General features: G+C 33.8%; 1 protein-coding gene across 1 annotated transcript in view; it reads left to right on the top strand.

The window, feature by feature from the left end:
* Positions 1 to 477: 477 nt before the first annotated feature.
* AHCTF1 (AT-hook containing transcription factor 1) overlaps positions 478 to 20,696 on the top strand; it is a 42,473-nt gene continuing 22,254 nt past the window's right edge. Inside the window, 18 exon segments of the mRNA XM_032216046.1 lie at positions 478 to 496; positions 499 to 597; positions 2,007 to 2,087; positions 2,090 to 2,258; positions 4,559 to 4,689; positions 4,692 to 4,739; positions 6,148 to 6,355; positions 7,347 to 7,463; positions 8,812 to 8,896; positions 11,164 to 11,314; positions 14,388 to 14,520; positions 14,608 to 14,789; positions 16,016 to 16,077; positions 17,284 to 17,412; positions 17,698 to 17,788; positions 17,886 to 17,978; positions 18,115 to 18,255; positions 18,880 to 18,984. Coding sequence (XP_032071937.1) covers positions 478 to 496; positions 499 to 597; positions 2,007 to 2,087; positions 2,090 to 2,258; positions 4,559 to 4,689; positions 4,692 to 4,739; positions 6,148 to 6,355; positions 7,347 to 7,463; positions 8,812 to 8,896; positions 11,164 to 11,314; positions 14,388 to 14,520; positions 14,608 to 14,789; positions 16,016 to 16,077; positions 17,284 to 17,412; positions 17,698 to 17,788; positions 17,886 to 17,978; positions 18,115 to 18,255; positions 18,880 to 18,984 — 2,044 coding nt within the window.

Genomic DNA, 20,696 nt, shown 5'->3' with positions numbered 1-20,696 from the left:
TCAACCTCAGCAGCTTTAAACTGAAATTCAGAAAAGGAGCAGCTGTTCTACTTCCTAATCATCATCCTCTGAATTGTTTAGAGAGGGGGGTGAGGTGAGAGTGCAATCAACACCCCCTCCTTCTGCACTTTGGCAAGGAATTTAGAAAAAAATGCCCCTGCAATTACCCAGACCCTATCCTTGCACCATTTATTTAGATGTCATTTGGTCAGAATTGCTGGAAGTGTTTTTTTTTTTAAATGCAGGAGTAATTGAGGGAGGAAACAAAACAAAAAAAGCTCCCTTTTCCTCCTTTAGCCTTACTTGTCAAGTACTCTTTAAAATTAAATAAACTTAAAAGAAAATAATTAAAATCTGGATTTCTTTTAGGGTGCTATATACCATAGCCTTGGTTACATATTTATAGTACAGTGTTTGTAATTACTTGCTGCACTAACTGCTTACTTGAATAAACTTACTGCATTTTTACAGTGAAACATGCGAGACCTAACTGCTCATGTACCAGCTGTCTACTGCAGTTTCCAGATGTGACTATACAAGCACTTGGAGAAGATGAGATAGCACTAGATTGTGTACTTTATGGGAAATTCACAGGAGGTAAACATTTGAACCTATACTTCTTAATTATTAAGACTGCGAAGGATGTATTATGATATGTATGATTAAATTTCTGTGATGGCAAAAAAAGATGAGACGGAGAAGGTAAATTGCATGATTCTACAATTTAGTATAGGAAGGACATTTATTGAATCAGTACTTCTGTTGTTGATCATACTGCCTTTTATATTTCTTTAAACGCAAAATCTGAGTGTAGAACTACAACAGGTTTATCTGTATAGAAGATAAAATTATTATTAAGTCCAGTATTAGACAATCTACTTTGGCTTAACGGTAGCCCAGCTCTGAAGTTTAGTTAGTCAAATATTAATAGCTTTAAAAATAGCTTTGAATTCTTATTTTTTTTATTGTGTAGCAGTTTCAGTTTTCAAAGTGTTTGTTGATAATTGGCTGTCATTTTGTAAATTCAGAACATCAACAAACTGTTGAAAGTGTGCTTATCTAATATTGCTGTATTTTTCACCCTGTAGATATCTTTGTGACTTAAATATCCAGTAGCAAGTATATGCCATATTAACAACAAGGGAAGTTTTAAAAGTTAATCTTATACATTATATTTGCTCCATCATATTTCTTGAATAATGTTTGCTTTCAGTGTGAGCAGCATTATCCATATAAATTTCTGGTGGTTTGATTCTCAGAAATTAATACATTTGTAAATAGTCTTGCATTATATAGCATAAACCATATTTACGTTAGAGCAGACAAATTAAGAGTGCTTTTCATTGGGTGTGTGTGTGTGTGTGTGTGTACACATACACACACTGATGTTTGTCTATAGTATAGATCTGATCTCTATTTTTTAGATGCATTGGATATGTTAAGTTAAAAATGCATCCTGTTACTCAGCACTAGACTCAATATAATCCTGAAGCAATGTCTCCATTCTACAAGCAATAAGTGCTTTGTTTGCTAAGCCTTTGCTACAGTTCTCTTTATTTGAGTTCATTCTTCTCTTGGACTTAATCCTATACTAATTGAGGGCTGAATCATTGTTCCACTGGAAAATATTTTTGCCACTCTGTGGGTTCATCCTTGCATTTGCTTAAACAGGGATAATAAGAGTATTTAGGAATTAGCATTTTCTGTGGAACACCATAATTTGTAGGAAGTGTTCTCATTGGTAAATAATTTAAAATGTGAGGCGCACGCATGCTGCTGAGAATTTCTGTATATAGATTATTTTGAGCCCATCAATTAAATTTACTGGACTACTTAGTCTGGGTAGTTTCAAATGATATGTAACTAAGAGATGGAATTAATAATCTTAGTGCCTGATGCAGAATTTTCCCTCAGTGTTTCTCCAATGTTCTATTCTCTCTATGAGTAGTATTTCTTCACAGATAAGATTTCATCTTATATATATAGAAACATATATTTCTTTCTAGGTCGAAGTGGGTTGGCTTGCCTTGCATGTGGACCACAGCTTGAGATTGTAAGCCCGATCACAGGAGAACGACTGTCAGCATATCGTTTAATGGGGTGAATGAACAGCTACCCACTATTCTTGCAGTGAAAGAGTTTTCCTGGCAAAAAAGAAATGGACTATTAATTGGTTTGGAAGAAGCAGAAGGAAGTGTTCTGTGTTTATATGATCTTGGAATATCCAGACTGGTTAAAGCAGTTGTTCTTCCTGAAGGGTATATGCATTATTTCTTAATTTAAAAAATAAGTTATTTGTCCTGATGTATGCTCCAGCTGTTGTTTTCTGCTTTAATACTTCTCTTACAGCAGTTTGAGTTCTTGTATTATTTGTGACCTTTAAAAATTACAACCACATCTTTTTAAATTCCAGATTTACGATCATGTAAATTAATCAATGTTGTGTTCTTGTAGTGTAAGATGTTCTCAATTATTAGAGTTGGTGAATTTTGCCATAAATCCTGGAAAAGAATACTAAGCAGACTGAGCTACTAGTGAATGCAGAAATAAACTCTTGATGACAACAGTAAGGGATTTTATGTAATATAAAAGAAGAGATAAAGAGAAACAAAAATTTACATATTATCTTCTCTGTGAAAGAACTTTTTATCATTTGCCACAACTAAAATTTATACTTCAGTCATGGTAAAATATAGCTATGTGGTTAAAATTACCCTTTGTTTGTCTTTCTACCTTATTTGTTTCAAATGTATTTCCAAATGCATCTGGATTTTCCATATATTATAATAAGCAGTCATAATTATATATTTGTTGTTCTTTTCTGCCTTGGGCAGCTTCTGACTGTAGTAGCATGGCTGATCTGCTGATGTATAGAATTGGAAGTAGAATAGTCCTTTCTTTAGGAATATCTTTGCTGTTTTTTGAGAGCAACCTGACTCTTAGGAAGAACATTTTAAGAATTCAGTGAGAATTGTGTGATAGTTCTCTGTCTGGCTTTTGGGGTAGATGCAGCCAATATGCTGCTACTTTATTTTATTTGTTTATTTAAATAAGCTTATTGTGTATGCCATATCAGAAAACACTCTTCTGATTTTTTTCCAGTTTTCTCTGCCCTCATACTTAGATATAAATTTAAAACAAATATTGAATTTGACTAGGAGTATTGATTTTAACTACATATAACTCAATGTTATATGTAGTTAAAATCAGAAAGTGTGATGTTTTAGTAGGTCCTTTACACTTCAGTTTTACTCTTAAAGTGCTAAAGGTGGTGGGTGAGCTTAGCAAAAGAATGAGAAATCACTCATTTGATTTAGATAAGAAAATAAATTCTAATATGTAATATTAGAAAAGCAGTGTATACAGAAGTCTCCTGACTAAAAATATTTTGTGAGGAAGCGAACACAATCCTGAAAGGGAGTTCAGTATTCAGTACTTGAAAAAATAATTGCCAAAAGAGATTAATCCAGTGGTTCAAATTCAAACAGGGTTGGATGGCATTATATGAAGAGTGTTTTTTTCTTTCTTTTTTGAAAAGTTTTTATTTATTTTATTAAACAAAACACAAAAAAAGAATCATCCTTCATTACATCTTGTAGAAAGTGGTGTTTGATTGGTTACAGATAACTTTCATGCATTTCTTCCACAGTCATTACTTATAGTTCATATTAGATTATACACTTTAAATCAAAAGTCTTTGTATATCTTACTATCAATGTACCACAATTCACATTTGACTACAATTATTTGAACATACTTTTACCTCAAATCATTCATACTTAAAGACACAACCACATAATGGCATTCATTAGCTATTTCAAAAAAATCCTCCAATAACATTATACCTTTATGACATTTTGTAGTAAATTCAATTAATAAAGTTTCTAAACCTCCCCCCCAACTTACTGTTTAGAATTTATATCCAGTTACTTTTGCCAAGTTACTTTTGCCATTTATATATTAAACAATGTCCATTGACATTTCCTTGTGTTATATAATAACAACAAGAGTGTTTTTTCAATGAACATTTGTGTTTTGTTTAGGAAGCTTAGTTATTTCTTTTGGCAATGCATTAAATCTCATTAATTTCAAAATTAAGAGTATTCTAAGCAAATGTCTTTGCTGCTTGTCATCCTGGAAAAAATTATATTGCATGATTCATAACATTCTGAGGATAAATTAATGGATTTCTTATGAGCACTTAAATAAATGATAGATGAAAGGCTTCTATGCAATTATTTTGGAACAATAATCAGTGTGGTGCCAAATATATGAAAAATTATGACAGTTTTCTAATAACTTAGTGGCCCATGTGACAAAATTGCACTCTTTGCATTTAAAGAGGAATTGATCCTATCAGTATTAGTACTTACACCAGCAAAAATAGCTTTTCTGAATTACTATATTAAATTGAGTGTAGTAGATGTTTTTTGGATATTTTGACTGGATTTCAATAATTAAAAAATTACCAGATATAAATCTCAAAAGTGACATTGACTGTTTATGTGTTTATCCTATAGGTTGTCCAACTGCTTAACTAATGTTTACACTTTTTTAGGTCACCTGCCATTGAACCAATTATAAACCATGGAGGAGCCAGCTTGACAACTCAGCACTTGCACCAGTGCCTCAGATGGCTGTTTGGTGTGGCTGTGGTGGTTACTGATGTTGGTCATGTCCTCTTGATAGATCTTGCTTGGATGACTTATCATGTAACCAAAATGAAATAGAAGCTTCTGGTAAATGACATTCCTTTTTCATCTCTGATATTGATTTCTAGAGAGTTAGGTTTTCTAGATTATATTGGGTATAATTTTCAAAATTAAACTCAATACTAATTGAAATTCTCCATCCCGGATCTTTGAAAGATGACTGCCATTGATTTATTAACTTATAATATGTATTTTTGATTAAGATAGAGAAATACAAGTTGACGCAGGAGAAGGATAAAATAGAGCAATATTTTTTTCTGCAGTAATTCACTGAGCTAGAAATATTGGACTTTCAGATTTATCTGCAATAGAGTAGTGATGTAGATTAAGATGTGATGTACCTCTAACCTGCGTATAATATTAAATCATGAAAATGGGCTAGAAACAAATACTTAGAAATCTAGAAACGTTCATCTGCCTAACTATCTGTTATTTCTTACTGCATCTGAATATCTTACCTTGCCAGCCTACACTTGAGTGAAGTGAATGAATCCATATATAGATTTATTAAATAGAAAACTGCTAATGTTATGGACCAAAATCTGGAGTGCTCTTGTTCTTTCTCACGTGCCCAAAATAATGTCCAAAAGGCAAAACACTCTTATTTGCTATATTATGAACCTCCAGATTGTGATGTGTATTTGTATAAAAATTAGAATATGAAATGGTTGATTCCTGTTGTCATTTGTTCAGGACTGTCCATGTTTAGGAAATTTTAAAATGAACTAAACATGAAAAGCAACTGTTAATTTGGCTTTGTAATAAAATCGAGATGTTTTGAATGAAACATAATTATTGATCTGTTCATTTTAGTTGTTGACACTGAGGCAATTAAATTGTACTCAATTGTACATGGGGGAAAAGAACAGTGAAACAACCTTTGAAAGCCCTAGTTAGCCTCAACAGATTACTGAAAAATTACATGCAGAAAATAAACATAACAGTGAAGTTATCATTTCAAAGCTTTATTTAGGTTAATATTGGATTGTAACAGGTATTTAATTGGATTATCTGTAATGTTAAAAAAATCACATGTTTGTATTTCCTCTTCACTTTTAGAGAAAGGAATGAACTAATGAATGCACAGTTCAAGAATAGTTGTGGAGGTCCTTTGTACTCTCTGAGCTTGTTTGTTTGATTGCAGACATTTTATTACTGGACTAGATAACATCATGATGATGTTACCTGGACAGTGTATAAAACATTTGCAAGCAAAGTCACCTCAAGAGGCACCAAGGACTTCATAGTTCATACCATGAGCTATAATTCTCTTCTATTGATACAAACAGTTAAAATGAAAGAAGCTGAACAAAACCAATCTGTATCATTAGTCAGTCTTAATTGTGTGCATAAACTACTTTATTCTGTAAGCCATTTATTTAAGCAGTTTTTAATTAAGGCAATAAGAATTTGTTATATACTGCCATATATACAGATCTAGAAGTTATCACTGGAATCCCTTCTGAAATCCCACAAGTAAGGGAAGCTGTAAGAAGGAAAGGCCGACATCTTTGTTTCCAGTTATTGAACCCATCGGGAACTGCTGTGACAACTCTCTCATATATACAGAGAAGCAACCAGTTAGTTGTAGGATTTTCTGATGGCTACCTTTCACTGTGGAATATGAAAAGCTTGAAGAAAGAGTAAGTGTATAAAAAGTGGTATGTCATTTAATGAAATAAATTGAAAAGGAAATATGCTATTGATCATTGAAATCCGTATATATTTTTGAGATGCATATTCTGGACATTTGTCCCCTTACTAAAAGGACCAACATATAGCTCTCCAGATGTTGGATTGCATTTCCACAGGTTCTCACTACTAGTCCTGTCAGCTAGAACTAGTGTGAGTTAATGTATTACTCAAACTTACCTTAATGTATTACATAACACATGTGCAGCAATTTGGAATAAGTGAAAAGTGATATTAGCATGAAAGTTCTCACAAGTGTAGATCCATTTATGAGATTAGCTTTCTAGAGAAAGAGTGGGATGAAGCAATTTCTATTGATTCTTCTATCCTCTGGAGCCTTGAAGTTTTGTCGTGGAGAATTAAAATTCTACATGCAGAACATTATGCCTGATATTACAGATAAAATGACATTTGCAAAAACTGTATTTCATTGTGAAGTTTCAGCATTTTCACAATAGAATGGTTCCTTGGATTAATTCCAGTATGTTCAGTGAATCAAATAACTCCGATTACTGGCTTATAGTTTAGGAGAAAATAAAGTTCCTCATACGAAAAATGCATGAAACATATGCCATTTTATTATGCATATATTATAATTAGGATTAATGATATGGTTACCTACTTAATACTTTTGTTCCTATAACTTTTGAAAAAGTTCCATGTGATCCGTCTTTTAATTCTGGCAGCTTAATCTTAGTAGTCTATATTGTAGAATCCTGCAATGTAGATTAAACATTACCCAAAATACCATATTTCCTCTCATTTCTGTGTTGATTGTATAATTGAATATTGAATTAAAATATGACTACTGAATTTCCACCCATTATAAAACAATAAATATTTAGTAAATATGCCAAAATAATACAGTGTCCTGTAAACTAGAGAATTATTTTTAAATGTGTATCTATTTGCCATGTCTTCCATCCTACCTCTAATATTCAGATACCATTTCCAGTTAGAGGGAGGGAGAGTTCCTGTATATGCTGTTACTTTTCAAGAACCTGAAAATGATCCTCGCAATTGTTGCTACTTGTGGGCTGTCCAATCAACACAAGAAAGGTGAGTGAAGCAGTTTGGCCATTCTGATGATACTAGATTCTAAAAATGTGTTCAGATCATGATTTAACTTGTATTTACTTGTGTTGCTACGCTCTAATAAGAAATTGGTTCATTGGAGAGAGTTGTTTTACCAGACTCTAAGTAAGCATCTGTCTTTGTTTCAAAACCAATAATCTGAAATGGAAATCCAAAATTTAGGAGCTTTAGGGGCAATTGTCTACCCCTATAAAGTCTTTATTTTTCCTACTTATGTATTGAAATAGTATATGTACTAATAGAAAATAAGTAATAGAAGACAGAAGGGGATAATTTCAGGAATTCTCTTTCCTTTTGAATCTCGCTTCTTGTGTTGGGAAACAGTATGAAGAGTTGAAGGAATGAAGAAGGCCAGTTCTATGCTCTGATCCTATTGATAGATACTTTTAGACTGGAGAAACTACATTCTTATTGAGAATTTCATTTCATCTAGGAAACATGGATTTGTTTTGTATTAAACATATGTCCCTTAAAATTTTCTTAGGTTTGAGGTTCCCGGTAGTTTTATTCTTGCACACTAAAGACTAAATTTCTATTCTGTAGAAACATGAATTTCTTGTTCATATATGAATATAATTTCATGATTATTTAAATGGCATGGATCCTGGTAATTGCATGAAATTTATAGGAGCAATTCGTTTTTTTTGTGCAATTGAGGGAGCTTCTACATTTGAAATAGGAATAATAACCTTTGCTGTAGTGATAGCAATAGCAGTAGCGCTTAGATTTATATCATTTCACAGTGCTTTACAGCCCCTTCTAAGTGGTTTACCGAGTCAGTATATTGCCCCCAAAATGAGTCCTCATTTTACCGAGCTTGGAAGGATGGAAGCTGAGTCAACCTTGAGCTGGTGAGGATCAAACTTCAGTCAGTAGAATTAGCCTGCAGTACTGCATTCTAACCACTACACCACCATCAGTGATATATGTTAGATGAGGGATTGGGGGGGGGGTATTTTGAACTGTTGGCAGAGGAGTCTTGCACAGTAGTATAGTTGTGTCATGCATAGGGCTGAAATTTTGTATTTATTTTGCCAAGGTGTTTCCAGTTGAGTTAGAGCTTTCTTTATCTTTCAACTGTATAAATCTGCTTTAGAGATTATAGTAATATTTTCATTGGCTTCACATCTCAAAGACTTGTAAAATAAGACCTCCCATGTGAACTTAGACCCATAATAAAAATTCCCTGGAGTCACAAGGTATCTTTTCTGTGATTTACTATATAGCTGTACTTAATTTTCTATCTACTTTATATTACATAGGAAATAATTGAGATGCTTATATTTATTAAAGTCTTGATATTTCATTTTAGTGAAGGAGATATTCTTAGTTTACATCTGCTGCAGTTAGCTTTCAGTGACAGAAGGCGGTTGGCGTCAGGACAAATCATGTATGAGGTAACGTATATTTAAATTTTAAGTACTAAAGTGATGTGTATTAGAACCTATTGCAGCATTGTTTGACAAGGCATTAATTTCACCACTGTTAGTGGGTTGCTAGTTTGCTTGCAATTATGTTAATTTAGATTTTAAGGTAATTTGGTTTCTTGCTGTGGGAGAAATATGCTCAAATTGTTTTTAATACTATGACTATTGAGATAATTCTACACATTTTAGACAGTATTAAATTATTTTTAATTTCACATGCACATCTGTTTGCATTCAGCAGTTTCTTCTCAATTGTTAACATGTTATACATGTTGAGTTTTGTACTTATTCAGCCATTTACATTGTTAATTGTTAAAAATGAGAAAAAGATTAATAATTTAATTATGGGCCGTTTCCTTCCACAGATTTAAAATTGTTGATTTTATAAGAAAGTAAATAACAATGTAGTATTTGAATGTAAATAGGATTCACATCTGTTTGCATTCAGCAGTTTTCTCAATTGTTAACATGTTATACATGTTGAGTTTTGTACTTATTCAGCCATTTACATTGTTAATTGTTAAAAATGAGAAAAAGATTAATAATTTAATTATGGGCCGTTTCCTTCCACAGATTTAAAATTGTTGATTTTATAAGAAAGTAAATAACAATGTAGTATTTGAATGTAAATAGGATTCAGAGAGGGAGGCATCGATTGGGAGAGTATTCAGAAAAAGAGTAATTGCCATGGTTGTGTGATAGAGGCCATGGCACTATACATGCAACAAATAAAAGGGTGTGTGATTTCAGTTGTACAATTCAGCCATCATCTTCATATTTTTTATACATCCAGCAGACATCCAGATTTCATCAAGATGTTCCATAATCTTAATGAGATTCAGGAAAAGAAACTTGGAGCAGCAATTGTAATTGTAATTGCCCAATCTCTGATAATTCTGTTAACCTTCTGTTAACAGCATTTCTCTGGGAATCTTTTGCATGGAAACCTGAAAGTGGGACTGTAAATGAGGAGCTCTCAAACCGGAGGTCATGTGAGAAGGAAATAGACAGTGGTAGTTCATAAGAACTATAATAATGAAATTGTCCTTATATTATATACATTTCAAAGCATTTATTTTAGTCTCGGGTGCTTAATGCAACACCACAAAACCACTTGAACTTCATTTTGAGTTATATTTTAAGCAGATTTTTTTAATGACTTATGAGTAATAATGTATATATCTTTCAGCTGTTTTAGAAAGAACAAGCCTTAAACATTCTGAGAAGCTTAGAAAAAAATTCACATATAAACTTCCTTCCAGGGTTAATTTTCCATAGGTTTAACTGCATACTTAACCATTACATTGTTTTCATAAATTCAGTTTCCTGCCTTTCCCTTCAAAAATTGTTTAATTTAAACATAAAAACACACCTGATTTTGAATTATATTGATATACTGAATCAATAGCTCATGTGTAAGTTGCCTAACATTGAACTAGATTCATCATAGGTGCTGAAATGTCATAGCCACCTTTTTGCTTACTAGCTCTGATATGTGAACTGCCTACTGGTTTGCACATTTTTCAGCTTGGTTATTTACTTTTACAATAATACTGAGAGGTATAAACGTTTATTTAAGTATACTTTAAGTGTAATTGTATTTGTGCAGTAATTATGTTTTAAAACATTTTAAATTATTAGAAAACCAAAATAAATTGCTCTTATTTTAAAATACTTTCTGTTACTAAACAATAAAATGGTTTCTGATTTTAAAAAATCCAACAGTATTTCTTCATTTAAAATAACTTTGGTTCATTAATCAAGAGATATATTGATCTGTGAACTACTGGGAATTATAACTTGTAATTTGATTGTTCTAATTTTATGGAAAATAATTTAGAATCAAAGTTTTGCATCCTGGGAGAAACACACATATATCCTCAAAGTTCTAACAGGTTTTCACATTTTATTTAAAGAAACATTGCCACTTCTCTACTACTGAATGTTCATGACAATTAGGCAGGGTTCAGTATGCTTCCTGCTTTTAATGGAAACAGTTGTTCTTTATCTTTCACTTCATTCTTAAAAATTGTCAACACCATTGATTAATGGTGTCTTAAAACTGTCAGCACCATTGATGGAAAGTTGTCATTCAGGTAATACTTTTAAGACCAAAAGAATTTTATCATAATTGAAAAGTGTTTTTCAAGTACCTAAGTTGTTAAGCATTTGATATTAAGAATTGAAGTTCTCATGTTCTTGATCAGATACACTGATTTGATATAATATTTTTCCAGGGTTTGGAATACTGTGAAGAAAGGTACAGTCTGGACCTTACAGGGGGGGTTTCCTCTTTGAGAGGACAGCCTAGCAATACCAAATTAATCGGTTGTCAAACTATAGAAAAATTTCGAAGCCATGTTGACAGAGAAGATAGTATTAATGAAGGTTAGTATTGTAAACATCACATCTAATAATGAGAACTTGTTATGTCAGGTTCAAGCCAGAATTATACTATTTGTTACTGCATAAATGTTGATTAATTTTTATGTCCTGCTTAATTCTTAGTAATAATTTGCGGTATATATTTCATTATGAACAATCTAGATACATTTTGTGAAGTTCTATAAATCTATATTAGAATCAGTACTTTGACCAAAAAAAATCCCTGAAAAGTATGTATGCATCCACAAAGACATACAACATTATATCTAATATAAAAGAGTGCCCTTCTGCTTGCACAGTTGAGCTTTCTATTGTTCTTCCTGTATAGGGCATTGTGTTCCAATGTCAAACTCCCAGATCTGGTGTGGAGAATGGGAGAGGAACAGAATTAGGATTTTTATTGCATTATCAAGCAGAATGACATATTTAGATCTGACTGAGAACAACTAAATGAGCTATTTATGGCTTTGGCAGTTAGAGAATAGAATGACAGACATAGCTGCACTTTCTGAACAGATCAATAAGTAACATAACTATATTTTCCAAGAATACTTAGTAGAGTTCTGTTACATCTTTTAGACACAGGAACATCAATGCAGTGGGCTTGAGAATTGCACTAATGCCTTGGGGGAATGCTTTCCAGCAGTGCAAGATATGATGGGTGGTACAACATTTTCCCTTTCACTCTGTTTGTGTCATCACATTCACCCATGTCCTTTTGTGCACTAGTCTGGAAATAGTCTATATTAAATTATTATTAGATTAGACTATATTATTATTACATAGATCAGATCTTTTCAACCATAAAAATATAGGTGAACATAATCTGTGGTATAAAATGGTTCTTCAAGGATAGAGGATGCTTTCCAATTATAGAGGCCTTGCATGATGTACAGTAAATGGGTCTATAAGCCAAAATCTAGTTGCCCATGGTAATCATTGAACAATCTAGCTGACCAACCACATTCAATGTATAGTCCTCAATGGAACTGAATCTACATGGAGCGAAGTATGCAGTGGGGTAACCTCAAAACTCTGTTTTAGGCTCAGTACTCTTCAACATCATCTGCAATGATTTGGATGAGGAAATAGATGGGGAACTCATCAAATTTGCAGACAACACCAAGCTGGCAAGAATAACCAACACTCCAGAAGATAGACTTAAGATACAGAAGGATCTTGACAGAGTTTAACATTGGGCACTGTCTAATAAATGAAATTCAATAGTGAAAAATGTATGGTTCTACATTTAGACAAGAAAAACCAATTGCACAGGTATAATATAGGTGCTACCTGGCTCAATAATAGTAACTCTGAAAGGGATCTTGGAGTCCTAGTGGGCGATAATTTGAGCCAGCAGTGTGCTGCAGCTGCCAAAAAAGCCAACACAGTTGTTGGCTGCATTAAGAGAGGGATAGAATCAAGATCACATGAAGTGTTAATACCGCTTTATAAGGCCTTGGTAAGACCATTCTTGCAATACTGATTCCAGTTTTGGATCACCACAATTTAAAAAAGATGTTGAGACTGTAGAAAGATTGTAGAGAAGAGCAACAAACATGATTAGGGGACTGGAAGCTAAAATATAAAGAACGGTTGCTGGAATTGGGTATGTCTAGTTTAATAAAAAGAAGGGGTGACATGATAGCAGTATTGCAATATCTAAGGGGTTTGTACAAAGAAGAGAGAATCAAGCTATTCTCCAAAGCACCTGAAGGCAGAACAAGAAGCAATATATGGAAACTAATTAAGGAGAGAAGACATTTCCTGACAGAGCAGTTAATTAGTGGAAAAACTTGTGTTCACACCAGAAAGCTCCAACACTGAAAGTTTTAAAGAAGAGATTATAAATGATTAGACAATCATTTCTCTGAAATGGTATAGGGCAGCGATGGGGAACCGTTTTTGGCTCGCGTGCCATAAGCGGGGGGGAGCGCAGGGGGGTTGCGCGTGGGTGTGCTGCACCCATAATACAATGTGCGACACCCCCCCAGTGCACATGCATGCATGAGGCGCTCCCCCCATTTTTTGCATGCTTTTTGCCCTCCCCCTCCAGAGGCTTTATAAGAGCCTGGGGAGGGTGAAAACAGCCCCCCCCCATGCCCTCCAGAGGCTTCAGGGACCTTCAGGAACCTATGAGGAAACCAAAAGTCCGTTTCCGAATTTCCGGTTTGCCTGTAGGGCGATTTTTTTCTGCTCCGGAGGCTTCAGGAAATTCCTTTCAGGAGATTCCCTGAAGCCTCCAGGGGGGGGTGCTCTTTTCACCTTCCCCAGGCTCCTATAAAGCCTCTGGAGACTCGGGAGGGCGAAAAATGGCTTTAAAAAAGGCTGAACGCCTGCCATAGGTTCGCCATCCCGGGTATAGGGTTTCCTGTCTGAATAGGGGGTTGGACTTGAAGACCTCCAAGGTCCCCTCCAACTATGTTATTCTATTATCAAAAAGCTTCAGATGGTCATAGCTGTGTATATTTCATCTTTTACATAGTAATTCAATAGCATTTTATCATTCAGTTTTGATAGTTATTTGTTTTCAAGCATTAATCCTTTAAGTTTATTTTATAACAACAGACTAATATTTAGCAAAAATTAAATAAATTATAGTCTGTATAACCACTACTTCTCACATAAAAATGTACTGGACATTGACATGAGGTTTTTTGCTGCAAATATCACAGTCCTCTTTTTTAAAAGAAAAAAATGAAACTTTCTACCACTTTCTGCCACTTTAAATGAATAACCATCTTTGAAAAAAAATAAATTTTTGGATATGTAGGTTTTTGGTGAAGGGTTATAAAACTCTAGTTGGGTTAGGTTGGATTTTTTACCTTTAGCAAAGAAAGGTAGCTGAGAGCAAATGTCACATGCACTTATATTCATGGACTCTTAGCTTGGATTGGACTAAGTAATAAATTAGGACTGCATGGCATTCAGAGATTGTACATAGCCACATATTTTATTATGTTAAGTGGCTACCTCCTGAGATGTAAAAGAATATAAATCTATTCCATAGAATTGAATTGATATCATTTGTAGTTGCCTTTTATAGTAATTCCATTGCCTTTTCTTTTTGATCCAGTCACATCGCCTGATACAAGTGTATCCATCTTTAGCTGGCAAGTGAATACCTATGGTCAAGGCAAGCCATCTACCTACTTAGGTATTTTTGATATAAATCGCTGGTATCATGCTCAGATGCCAGATTCATTAAGGTAAGTGATAGTTTATTATCACAAAATTTCAGAAAGAATAAATTTTAATGCTGTCAGATTTACTACTTCTTTGTCTGTTTTCTTAAGGCCAGGGGAATTGTTACACAATTGTCCATATTTTGCATTATGGTCTTTGGATGCGATGGTGAGCATCACCTCTCCTAATCATATTTTGGATGTCTTGGTACATGAACGAAGCTTTACTCGGGGAGTGCCTCCTTCTTATCCTCCACCTGAACAGTTTTTTAACCCAAGCACTTACAATTTTGGTAAGTATATTATCAACTGCTTTTATGGGAGCATTCTGAAGTTACTGCATCCACAATATACTTTCGAAATATTGCTGTGATGGCCTTTCCAGGCACGAAAAGCAGGATAAAAATCTAATAAGAATAATGCACATTCTGTTACAGTAGATCAAACACTGCCATTAATTTGTATGTCAGCTGCAGGAAAAGTGTTGTGTAAAGCTCAGATTTATTCTTAATACAGATAATCCTCAATTTACAACCATTTGTTTAGTGACAGTTTGAAGTTACAAAGGCCCCCAAAAAGTGACATGATCATTTGTCACACGACTGTTGCAGCAACTCCATTGTCACATGATTAAAATTTGGAGTCTTGACAGTGACAGTGTTCTGGAGTTATGTAGCCATCTTTTGCGACCTTCTGACAAACAAAGTCAGTGGGGAAGCTAGATTAACAACAGTGTTCCGAACTTAACGATGATTCATTTGACAACTGTGGCAAGAAAGATCATAAAATGGGGCAAAACTTACTTAACTGTCTTGCTTAACAACTGAAATTTTGGGCTCAACTGTGGTTGTACCTCAAGGACTACTTGTATATGAAATGCACATTGCTGCATTTTGATAAAAAATATTAACATCCTAGGGTTTCCTTTGGGTAGTGCTAGTGATAAAAAGTATAATGCTTTCACACTACACTTAATGTTTAATGTCAACTGTATTATTTGTTATGCTCTGCTCCAGGGAGTAGCATTTAATTTTAAATTTAAATGTTGGGATTTGGGTATGGACCTTAGTACTGGAAAAGCTACTCTCTCCCTTTCTCTTTAAGCCAGTGCTCTTTCTCCTTATATTTTCTTTGTGTTGTGTACCTAACTTTTTTCCCCCAAACCTTTGTCCTGTTTCTATTGTACAGGAGCAAGAAGTTGATATACTAGATCAATACTGTAAACGTAGTAGCATGCTGGAGAGCCGCCATTATCTCTAACTTGGTTTTAAAATGATTGAATATATATTTCAAGAGCCAGACTGATTCATAAAATTAAATTATAGTCAATGTTTAGGATAGAGACCTGGATGTAGGCTGACGGAATTTAACTCTTCATCTTATACAATTATTCCCTCTACATCAGTGCCCCTACATAGGACAGCAATGTTGAAATAAAATTGCTGGAAAGTTTCCCTCCCCCTCTTATAATACCAATCATTTGCTCCTCATTATTCTAATGAAGAACTCTGTTCCATAGATGTCACTTGTTTGCTGAATTGTGGAATAGTTCATATGTCTTGTACAGGATTTCAAAAAGATGTAAGTATTATTTGTTTACTGCTATTTTACAGTATTCTATTTATGTATTTCTTTTTCAATTGATAAACATGAATTAGCTTTACTTTGGAAACTTCATTTCTAACACCTGTCTTTAACAAATCTAGTGGTTTAATAGTTATTGTTGATTTTCATTCTAATCCTGCAGAGCCGGTTTGGTCTAGTGGTTAAGGCATCAGGCCACAAATCAGGCGACTGAGTTCTAGTTCGACATTAAGGCTTAGGTGTCCTGGGCCAGTCATTCTTTTAGCCCTCAGGTGAAAATGTGTATGTCAATTTCTGTCGCAACCAATGGACCAACATTTTGTTGATATGGGAAAACAACCCTGGAGCTTACAATGCAGAAGTTACAATTTTTTTATATGCCTGCTTACACTTCTCATTATATATGCTGAGACCAGAACCTACCACTTCCTTTAAAAATGTTTACTTTCCCATTTTTAAACATTTTACATATTTTCTTAACTGGTACAGGTAGTCCTTGACTTATGACCACAGTGGAGCCTGCCCATCATGATTGTAAATCATGATAGTTGTAACATGAGTCAGTCACTTGACTCATCTGGTCTTACAGCTTTCTTGCAATAGTCATTAAGTGAATCATCACAGCTATTAACCAGTGGTTCGTTATGGGCACAGATTACCAAAACCTGGAAGTGAATGCCATTTTTTTTTAAAAAAAGTTTTAAACATCATGGGACTGTGGGATGCTGCAAGTGACCATAAATGCAGCCTGGCCACCCAAAGTGTGGCAATTTTCAGAATTTCAAATCAGATCATAAATACTCTATCCCAGTAGGTTTCTCAGAACTTTGAACAGTTGCTAAGTGACTAGTCATAAGTCATGGACTTACCTGTATTTGGAATCAATTAAAAAGTATTTCTTAAACTTTTATGATTTTTTTGTACCAGAGTACACAGTTTTTCAGAGACACTTGAATAGCACACAACCTTACAAGTTACAGGGTCTTGATTGCTACTATCCTGACAGTACCCAATACGGTCACATTTATTTCTTATAGTTTCTTTGCTCGGTATAGAGAATATGGAATAAAATTAATAATATAATAATTTATGTGTCTTTAATTGAACAAGAAATGTTAATTTTAGTAATGTTCCAGTGTTTAGTAATTTTCCAGTGTTCTACAGACAGTTTGTCCTAATGCAAAATTGTTTGATTAATTGCAGACATTGCATTTCTTAAAAAATTCTTCCTGTTCATTAAATGAAACTATTCCTGAGGGTTATAATAGATGTCTTATAGCTGGTTTACTATCTCCAAGATTTATTGATATACAGTCAACAAGTCTGAGCCAGGTAAGTTTATGTTGAAGATATGATTGAAATATACAGTCATTCTGTTCATTTGATTCTTAAATTTTATGCTGCCTAATTGAATTGGGAAATAGCATTTGATATAACAAAAATTTCACAAGGAAAATGAGATTTGTGAGCAGCCTCAGTGTGTCCATATTGCTAACTGGATCCCTCATGTCAGTTGTTATGCTACAGATGGATTGCATTTTAATGCTGAAATTGTGAATTACTGATGCCATGAAATGCTGAGATAACTGCCTTTTGTTTTCTTTTTGAATTTTTTAGGAAGAGCAGTTTGAAGCTGTGTTATCAACTGCTATCCAGACAAGTTCTTTGGGACTCCTTACTAGCTGCATCAAACAATGGACTGCTGAAGGTAAACATAACCTTCAATAAAATTATTGAATTATTATTGTTCAATAAATTATTTTGTTAAAGTAACTTCTATAATTTCTGCTTTTTGTTTTTTAAAGAGCAACCAGATTCTGCACCCAACTTGCGTTTTGTTCTCGAATGGGTATGGAGTAAAGTTGTTAAAACAAAGAAGACTTCATTTGTCTCTGTAAGTAATAGAATGTGCTTTGAAACAGTGGAAATCAACATATTGCATACAGAAATTACTCGGTAATTGGAGTTAATTGTTTAAAAACATGTTGAATTCTGACCCTTAACTAAAGTTGTCAAATCTCTTATTTTTTTAAGGTGCTCCCTTATTTGATGGGTCATCTAACTTCATTGATGCACAGACTCTACAGTCTCTCCAGCGCTGTGAGTTGCTTCTTAGCAACCTTAACACAGTGTTAAACTATTTTATCATGGAAGCTCAAGAACTGACTGAAAAAGGTATGTAAATGTCATAAAATTTAAGATGCACATTTTATATTACCTTTTAACAAATAGAAATCTTACATTCGTCTTCATGTATTTGTATGTTCAACTATTGTATGATCATTTTTCCCTTTGAATTAGAAAATAAAAAAAACTTGATTTGGTCTCCAGATACAAAGTTAAAAGAAAGCTTGATTTATTATCTCATTCTTAGTATAGTGGAAATTTTATATCATTTCCTTTTAACGACTCCATAACCACTTGCAGGGTGGAGTCTGGCAGCTGAATGGAGCTGAATGTTTACTAGCCAGATGCCCTTCCTGTCACCAATGTAGAGTTATATTCAGCAGATATATTCTCAACATGCCCAGACAGAGAAATATCTGCCTCTACCTAGAATTGAACTCACAGCCTCTTGATTGTGAGGAGAGAGCTCCACCTCTAGGCTACCTCACAACTCTGGTGGAAACTTAATATCCTGTACAGATAATTTGTGGCTGTTTTTGGATTATAGCTAGAATGCTTTTACAATCATGAATGAGCTAAATGATCCCTCTAAGATGGCAATTTATTACCCTTACCTTGTCAAGGTTACATGAAGCTTTTTTAAAAAGCAAGTGTATGTTCTTTTTTTTTAAGGCATTACAGATCTAACAAACAAACAGGTTGTAACCAGTCTCCTTTCGCAGTATTTACAAGTGGTCATCTGGTTCTGTCGATCCAATCTCCTTCCAGAAAATTTAGGTAGGTCTCCTTCAGCTGTCATATCTCATAACAGGCTATTTCCTATTTTATTACTAGTGTATGTCTATTTCATATTGAAAAGTTAACATCATTTTGAAAAGGCTGATTTCTAAAAATCTAGATTTCAAATATGCACATTCAGAACTCAGAAGAATCTGCTTTTTCATTGCAGTTTGTTTAGAACCTTTTCATCTTTGCTGTCACTATTTATTACATATGTTTCATGTTGAATCAAATTTGATTCAAAACTGCTGAAACTATTCTTTTTTCTAAAGGCAACTGTTTATGCTTGTAACCAATTTTCCAGAAGCAAGAATGAGAAACAGAAATTTTTATTTTATTTCCTTCCTTCCCTCCCTCCCTCCGTCCCTCCTTCCTTCCTTCCTTCGTTTCTTTCATTCTTTCTTTCTTTTATGGAATATTAAAAATACCTGCTTTCAAATATTAACAGGATTAATCAGGGGTACTGGGTCATTATTGCTTTTTACTGCTAATAGGTTTGTGCACTGTGGAGATATGAACACTTCACAGCAATGCCAATAATCAGAAATCTACTTTCCTAATATTTTTTTTTAATTTCTTCAAAACATAATCAATAGGGGGCAAGTAGTTGTGTCTTAACTTCTCAGCTACATTGCGGTTAGCCAGTATAGATGTCATAGTATTTACACTTATTGTATTTTTCTAAAATGTTAAACTATGATTAAGACAAAACATATATTAGTGCATGAGAATATCTTGCCATTAGTATTTCTGTACAACTTTCATTTTACTTGCATTCTCAGTTACAATGTTTTGAAGACTGGCTGGATTGCATTTTCAATGTCTATGCTATAAAATTGGCTACCTGTACAGTGAGAAACTTTGTTAAGCTATTTAAATTTAGTAATTGGAGCACTAGGGTTGTGCAGTGATACAGAACACACAGTTATAGCTGATTGGTTGAAGAGTGCTGGCTCCTGCATGAGGCAATCTGCACTGTGTGATTGGTTGTTGGGGGAGAGTTTCCCCTCCCCCTCGCCCTTTTCTTCTGTGTGCCCTGTGTTCTCTGTGATTTACATGATTATGCTCTTGTTTGCCTGATTTATCGTGTTTGTGTGTTTATAGATTTATTTATATAAAACTACAAGTTCCTATCAACATCTCTGACACCATTTGGATTGTGCAATTCCCTTACAAAGTTTCCAATTGCTTTCAAGAATGCTGAGATATGTTGTATAATTTAGCCATCTGTAACTAAAGTCAGTGATAAACAATTATCATTGAATTTTATCCTATTCTCTAAGGAAGAACGTGATGGACAATAATATAATGAATGGTAATAATTATAGTACTTGGTTTTTTAAAATAATTTAAATTCACAATTTTTAATCCAGTTATGGAAGGAGATGTATTTACAAATATAGTTTGAACCAACATCTCATAATTTTCTTGGTCTCTTTTAGATATTTTATCAAAATGTGAAAGCTTGATTGTGTTGGAGGTGTTAGTAGATTATGGTAATACTAATTTTTAATGTAAAGGTCCTGCTTTTTCCAAAACAAACATTTAAGGGTCTTCATTGGCTATTGAGGGCATTTTGTATAACTGGAAAAGCTTATGTTTAATTTACCAGGTAAAGTCTAATTAATATTCTGAATTGCAACAAATAACAATATAAACATGCAGTAGCATTTCAGATTTGAAAACCTTGTTTTTCTATTCTGGCTACA

This window comes from Thamnophis elegans, chromosome 4 (assembly GCF_009769535.1).
Source record: "Thamnophis elegans isolate rThaEle1 chromosome 4, rThaEle1.pri, whole genome shotgun sequence".
In the NCBI taxonomy this organism is placed as follows: Eukaryota; Metazoa; Chordata; class Lepidosauria; order Squamata; family Colubridae; genus Thamnophis; species Thamnophis elegans.
This window is presented reverse-complemented; position numbering and strand designations above follow the sequence as displayed.